At 35.2% G+C, this 7,567-nt stretch overlaps 1 protein-coding gene and 1 long non-coding RNA gene across 2 annotated transcripts; both read left to right on the forward strand.

Moving 5' to 3' along the window:
* Positions 1-1,922: 1,922 nt before the first annotated feature.
* Positions 1,923-2,176, forward strand: LOC124455216. The gene is made up of 2 exons (XR_006951777.1): positions 1,923-2,035; positions 2,117-2,176. It is a non-coding gene; the product is annotated as an uncharacterized LOC124455216 (long non-coding RNA).
* Positions 2,177-4,259: 2,083 nt separating this feature from the next.
* LOC124455217 lies at positions 4,260-5,796 on the forward strand. The gene is made up of 5 exons (XM_047005907.1): positions 4,260-4,342; positions 4,451-4,570; positions 4,666-4,818; positions 4,998-5,106; positions 5,194-5,796. Exons 1-5 carry the CDS (start codon positions 4,275-4,277, stop codon positions 5,794-5,796), a joined length of 1,053 nt encoding a protein of 350 aa, XP_046861863.1. The 5' UTR covers positions 4,260-4,274.
* The last annotated feature ends 1,771 nt before the right edge of the window (positions 5,797-7,567 follow it).

The following is a 7,567-nucleotide window of genomic DNA, read 5'->3' on the forward strand; positions in this document are numbered from 1 at the left end:
CAAAATATAATCAAAAATAACCAGTACAGTGCTGAAAATATGCACTTCAAAGAAATCAAATCTTGGGGTTTCATAAGAAGCCAGCAACTTCATCAATGATTTGAAGTTTTTAGTTTCAATCTAAAGTCTATGAATTAGTGTATAATCCAACCTGCTGCCTATGTACTTTTCTAAATGTGACTAAGATAATGAGCCCCTAACAAATCTGATTTTAATAAGATGCATCATATGTACATCCTGGATGTTTCTGAACAGGAAGTTTTGTATCTCCTTTTTATAAGCAGTGAAGGTAAATGCAATACACTGAACTGAATTATTTCGATTCTTGTCTTTAGATGCGTTATTTCTATTTTTTCAATGGACAGGTATCCCTCAAATAAGGTTTTTAGCAATTGAATCACCTACATCAACAAGTGCAGATTGCCTTAAGAAGATGATACAGGATTGCTTTTCCCGGTTTCACATGAACAATTTCCCAAGACAACTGGCAGCGCTAAACGTGGATGGAGCTTCGGTAAATTTGGGTAGCATAAACGGACTTGCAGCCAAACTTCGCAAAGACTCACCATGGCTGCTTACTATTCATTGCTTCAACCATCGCCTTGAACTGGCTGTTAAAGATGCATTTAAAGGAACAGGTATGGTGACACAACAGTTAGACACTTCTTTTGTTTAAGATGTTGAATTTCAGAATAATGTGTTCATAATATATACATTACTCATTTAATCAGAATTTGACGAAGTGGATGAGCTCCTGACTAAATTGTATTACTTGTACCAAAAGTCGGCAAAGCGCTATCGCGAATTGAAGGGATTCAGCGAGATTTTCGAAAAGAGCATAGCAAAGCCAGCCAAAGCCTTTGGAACGAAATGGATCACCCACAAGTTGAAAGCTATGGAGACCTTTGTTGCCAATTATGGCGCATACATGCTACACATTGAGTCATTGTCCCAAACAGATTCGGTGCCAGCAAAAAGAGAAGAATTGAAAGGTTTTTGTCAAAATGGACGTATGCAAAGTATCCTATGCTGATGACAGTATACATTGACATTTTGACGCCTTTGAAGGTAATTAGTATAACGCTTCAATGTTCAGATTTGCTGTCTTATCACAACATATATAATCTGGTGCAAAATTAAGAGTAGTGACTTTTATTTTTAGGTTCTTAGCCTGGGATTCCAAAAGGAAGTTCACGACCCTGTTAAAGCGGTGAAGCGCATTAATGAATTTTAGTGGACTATGGTCAAACTAAAAGAATTGATCAATAAATGCGTTCAGGACGACTCCGAAAAACTTATTAATTTTATCGGTTTTTGAAGGAGTGCGAAGCCACAACGGAGGAAGCTCTCCAATATTGGCTAGAGCAAAAGATTAGACGCCCAAATGGTGCAAAACCACGAAAGTCAATCAGCAGAAAGGCAATCAAAGTCAGCGTCATCTACAAACGTTGTTGATATTGCAGCAGCTACGCTTTCCGATTTGGAAGAGAACGAATGCGAGGATTTTAGTTTATAGTTTTTAAAATTAATAAAAAATATTGGCGTAATCATGTGCATTGTAAAAATTGCGAGAGGAAAATAAATCGGGGTCGGTAGGAACTTATTCGAAAAAAGTTGCGAAGCAATTTTTTTGCGATAATTCGGACCTTGGTATATACCCAACTAAATGATATTACTCAATACTCTTTTTTTGGTGCTATAACCTGCATGTATTTTTTTCTTCAGCATAATTCATTTGTATTTGTTCATCGATATCCCCACCTATTGGTATGTTTCGCTGCCGGAAAATGGCATATACAACCACAAATACAACCATCCGACCGGTGCAGCTTCAAAAAGAAATTTCAGGGCTTCCATTTACTACATTTTTCAAAGTTCATGTATGAGAACAATATTTCTTCCTGTATTCATACTTTTTAGGAGTTTGCAACATCAAAAGTTCGAAGCAAGGAAATCGATCAACAGGGCTCAGTCACTCAGTACTATGCTTAGTACTTTTTTAAATATCTATCGGAGAAGTCTGGCTGGGAGAATGGTACTTAGACTAATTCTAGTACTGGTTTTTATAAATCGGGGTATTATTTTTTGGGTACACTTGCAAAATGTATCAATTCAGGAAGAAATTCAGACGCTCAAATGACTTCTTTTACAATAACGTGGAGAAGAAAGGAAACACGCAAAAGATGATGCGGTAGGAATTTTTATAGTGTTCTTTTTATTGATTATAATACAAAGATTATAATAATTATAATACAAAGATTTTTCATGATTATAATACAAACAAAAAGGTATGTAAAATAGATGTTACTGAAATGAAATTATTAAAACAGGCCAAACAACATTTTGTACTTGTCAGATATACCATATCCCAGTTGCATACACATATTAGCAATGTAAAAATATCTGGTTGTGTATGATAGAAAGTTTGGTATTGAAGCCAAAGATTTTATTGAAAAAAGTAAGTGCTGTGTGAACATTACTCTTTCAGGATATAAGGTGTCTGAACAACTTCACCAAATTTTGACTTACATTTACATACTATTTGTTTGAAGACCCTTGTCAAAGATGTGAGAACTTATTGCATATTAATCTGACATTGCATGAAGTGAATGTCTCAAAGTTGTATTTGGCTTATTTTTCAATGTAAAGTTCTTCATGTGGTATGGGAGGAAATGTCTTCATCCTTAAATATCAGTTTATTGTACCTTTCAAACCCTTGTGAAGTCATCCTTCTGTGTTTTTACAAGACCCTTGTTCGACATTGTTCTTATTACATGTGGACGTTAACCAGCACAGCTTTACAAGCAAAAATATTGTTAAAACTTGTGAATGATTATTTACACAATATATTTATCTCATCCAATTTCTTTTATGAATGCAGAATCCACATCGATGATGCAGTCTGTTTTCAGTGATCATTCCCACCATGAGATGCAACCTGAAGAAGTATGTTTTGTTATGTGAAAATAACTTTTTTGTACAAATACACATATAGTTTCTCAACCTTCTAATACCCCACAATTTGTTACCATACATCCTGTGCCTAAGTTCATGAGCTTCTATAAAGCTATTAGGGTGATAACCAACAGGGCAAATGGAATTTATTTATGACTATTGAGGTATACACATTCATACTCACATACATAGCCACATACCTACAGTACATACATTAAGTAGTATAAACTAAATGTATGATAAAAATAGTCATATTCGCCATTTGCTTTACGTGCCTGATATATATATTAAGCACTTTCTAAGGATTTTGTGAAGTCATAATTAATTATAATTATTAATCTGCATACACATACACACACATACACACACACACATACATACACACACACAAACATACACACACAAACATACACACACAAACATACACACACAAACATACACACACATACATACACACACACAAACATACACACACAAACATACACACACATACATACACACACATACATACACACACATACATACACACACATAATACAACCTTAAGATAAATGATTTACATATTTTAGGACTTGTTTAGTGTAGTGTGCAGGGAGGTTCAGTGGATTGCTGTAAAACCAGTGAATAGTCCATGGGGGGGGTTGTACTTTTGTGTATTCAAAAGTAACGCCGTCCCAGCCCGAGTTAAAATGTTGCAGCTGTTCGTCATATCATTGCATTCATGTGACAACCCTTGCAAAAGCCATGCAAATCGTTGAAGAGGATGAAATGGATTCTCCATTGGCACTTTTTAAGTTTTCCTTTGGAATTACACCAGAGATGCGAGACTATTTTGAATTGGCTACACTTAGCAAAGAAAAGGTTTCTTTATTTGAAACAGGTATGCAAGATATTCTGCAATGGTGAACATCCTTTTAGCATTACATATACTATTTCCTTTATTGGTATGGTATTTAGCACTTTCTAGCATTTTGTAAATATTACAATTTAATTATTTTAGGCAATGAGAATGATGCAAGCGATTTTACTGATCTTCCTGAAAAAAATGGTCATAAAATTTTGGCGCCATCTGAAAGTGGTATTTGTTCTTGTGGTGCAGAGTGGGATAAACGTTTTATTCAAGATGAATAGTTGTACGTAGACTTGTGTTCAGTTCCGTACTTTTATTCTATCCATGATGTGAAGGGTAAGTTCTGATTTGCTATAGCTTACGCTTTACTTCATAATTATTTGACTTAAATAAATTATTTAGTGTATTGTAGACCTTGCTCCTCTTGTGCTACGAAAAAGCATTATGATGGGATTGAAAACAGGATTGTATGGTTTGGATCATATGCAATATCTCATGCCGTTCAAAAGATTACATTCGGCTTTTCATAACGTCGAGGTACTTTTTAATGAAAATTTGCCGAAGCATTAGTAGCTACGTTTGTCCATTATATAATTTTCTCGCCCTATCTCTTTTGAATGTTTTTTCTTTTTTATTCTTGTTCAGTTTACCTATGTACAAATATTATGTTGCGTATGTACAAAGGCAAGTGTCTTCGGGTAATTTTAATTTCCCAAAGGAAATAACTTACGCCAAGTTTCGTCTTGCTATCATTGCCATGATACGGTAAGCATCATTTCAATTTAAGCTGTAAAATATGAATATTCCATTGAGATAGTGATCGCTTGTTTTATTAAGTTATTGAATTTTCTCTTATTAAGGTTGCTTGATATTGATTTTGACAATGGGTTTTTTTGTGAATTATGTGGAAGAATTCCCCAAAAGGTGGTGATGGATGGAACAACTCTTGGAATACAGAAAACTTTCTTACCAAATAATTTAAGAGAGTCTGATACTGGATTGCTAGATGGAAGATTAGTATTTTTGAAGTTTATCTGTAATATATAGTATATACAGGTCTGCTAATTAGTAAATACGAGTGTTCATCTACGTATCAGAAAGCATTTTATGCATGATGGTGACTTCTCTCACTTTGTTTTTGTACACAGCTTATAGTTATAAAAATAACAACCTGTTTTCTTTTGTCCAATACTAGGTTTGAAATGCGCAATTTCATCAACAGGAGAAATGTGCGAGCTTTATTGAAGAAGTACAATGATTCAAAGCTAAGTTGGGACGAATTTCAAGAATTAAAATCTGAAGTAAGAAGAATTTATTACCCCACGAGTACAAAATTTTGTATGACCACTCCAGAGCTCATTTTATACTACAATTTCTCGTATTTATAGATATCTTCAAAGGGGCTTAGGACTCTACTTGAATGGTTAGAGAAACAAGGATTTATCACTAGTTGTCCAAACTCGTGCAGAAGGTTATTGGCAGCATTGTCTTCTGACAAACCAGTATGCGCAATTGTGCCCCCCAAAGAAGAAGTTTTGGACATCTTGATAAGGATGTCTGATGGAGCCAATCCAAAAGACAATCCTTCGACTGATTTAAAACTTCTTCATGAAGAAGTGCCCCTACTGTTTAACGTCATGGAGACTAGTGAAGAAATTCCTATTACTATTCAACCGCTGCTAAAGGAATTGGTACAAAAGGCTATAAGTCCGTTCGAGGTCAAGGACGGTGAGTGGCGTTTGCCACACAACTTACCTGAGGTGTCTCAAAATTCATCCTATGGATATCTACCTTGTCTGCCAGAACTGGTTCAACGAGGGAATTATGTTCTTGACAATAGGAAGACACAGCAGGGAGATTGTGCTAAAGTCACTAGACCCAAGAAGAAGCATGGCACTTTGATCCCTGGAATATTTTGTATTCTTTATCCCCACGGTATTTACATGATGAACAGCTCCAACGAAAATTTGTTTTACTATTGCAGTAAGTGACATTGCGCCTTCGTTTTTGTTTCCAGGTATATGTTATGGATTGGAAATAATAAGGGATCACGAATCACCAAATATCCCATATACCATTTACGAACACGTTTTCCTGATGGTAAGTTACGTATGTGTGTATCTTTTATGGTGCTACAAACAGAGTATTATCATTGAATCGGACAGATTGCACAACTCTGTCAGAGTTGTCAGTGCAGTAACATAACCGAATGTGCCTGATGATATGCATATGTATTTTTATTTCTTTAGCGCCAGAGTTGGTCATTTACGATAATGCCTGCAGATTGCACGAGTATTGTTTGAACCGAGATCCAGCATTTTTTAAGAAAACGAAATTTGTTGTTGATAAGTTTCATTGGAAAAATCATTCAGGTAAACTGCCATACTCTTCCTATTTTACGTGAAGCGAACTTATTGATCCAAAATGCCCGTTTTATGTTCTCACAAAATTTGTTGATTTATAACTAAATTTGTACACATACATTTGTTAATATAACTGTGGTAATAAATATAAATTAATATGAAATTGTGCAACCAGAAACAATAAAAAGAACACTTTAAAAATTCCTACCGCATCATCTTTTTGTGTGTTTCCTTTCCTCTCCACGTTATTGTAAAAGAAGTCATTTGAGCGTCTGAATTTCTTCCTGAATTGATACATTTTGCAAGTGTACCCAAAAAATAATGGTTGATTTATGCTAAAACACCACACGAGTACATACGAGTAACATACGAGTACAAACGAGTGACATACGATTACATACGAATGACATACGACTATTTTCTGGTCAACAAATGAGAAACAACACAATTTCTTCAATACGTTGATATTTGCGTTTATTTTTCCTTGTTTTTAGTGGACTTTGGGGCAACCATTTGATGGATTTAAATGCTGAAAAGGTATTTTACTTTTATACTACATTCATTTGTATGTTTTAGTTGAATTTGTTATAGATATTTTGTCGATGCGATTTGCCAGTATTTGAGCGCTTTTTGAAACACTTTCACGTAGGGCCACTAAAGTTTTTTTAGGGCCTCTTTTTCATGAGGGTATGCATGATACACTCTTCATCAACTATCCTCAACTTCATCAAGCATGATACCCCTTCATCAAATATCCTTAACCTCATAATGCTATACCCCCTTCATCAACTATCCTTAACCTCATAATGCATGATAACCACTTCATCAACTATCCTTAACCTAATAATGCATGATACCTCCTCGAACAACTACATTTAACCTAATAATGCATGATACCCCCTTAATGAACTACCAATAACCTCATATTGCATGATACCCCTCAATAAACTATCCTCAACCTCATATTGCATGATACCCTCTTCATCACTATCCTTAACCTCATATGCATGATACCCCCTTCATCAACTATCCTCAACCTCATATTGCATGATACCCCCTTCATCAACTATCCTCAACCTAATAATGCATGAAATCCCTTTAATCAACTATCCTCCACCTCAAAATTCATGATACCCCCTTCATCAAATATCCTCAACCTCTTAATGCTATACCCCCTTCATCACCTATCCTTAACCTCATATTGCATGATACCCCCTTCATCAACTATCCTTAACCTCATATTGCATGATACCACTCTTCATCTACTATCCTCAACCTCATAATGCATGATACCCCTTCATCAACTATCCTCAACCTCATATTGCATGATACCTCCTTCATCAACTATCCTCAACCTCATAATGCATGATATCCTCTTCATCAACTATCCTCAACTTCA

This window comes from Xenia sp. Carnegie-2017, unplaced genomic scaffold (assembly GCF_021976095.1).
Source record: "Xenia sp. Carnegie-2017 unplaced genomic scaffold, XeniaSp_v1 HiC_scaffold_30, whole genome shotgun sequence".
NCBI lineage: Eukaryota > Metazoa > Cnidaria > Anthozoa > Malacalcyonacea > Xeniidae > Xenia > Xenia sp. Carnegie-2017.

What these genes read in the sequence shown, in the direction of transcription:
- LOC124455217 (XM_047005907.1), top strand. Translation starts at nt 4,275, where the DNA reads ATGGTTTGGATCATATGCAATATCTCATGCCGTTCAAAAGATTACATT. An exon ending in ACTGGATTGCTAGATGGAAG is followed by an intron (nt 4,819 to 4,997) that starts ATTAGTATTTTT and finishes TTTGTCCAATAC; the next exon opens with TAGGTTTGAAATGCGCAATT. An exon ending in TTCAAGAATTAAAATCTGAA is followed by an intron (nt 5,107 to 5,193) that starts GTAAGAAGAATT and finishes TCGTATTTATAG; the next exon opens with ATATCTTCAAAGGGGCTTAG.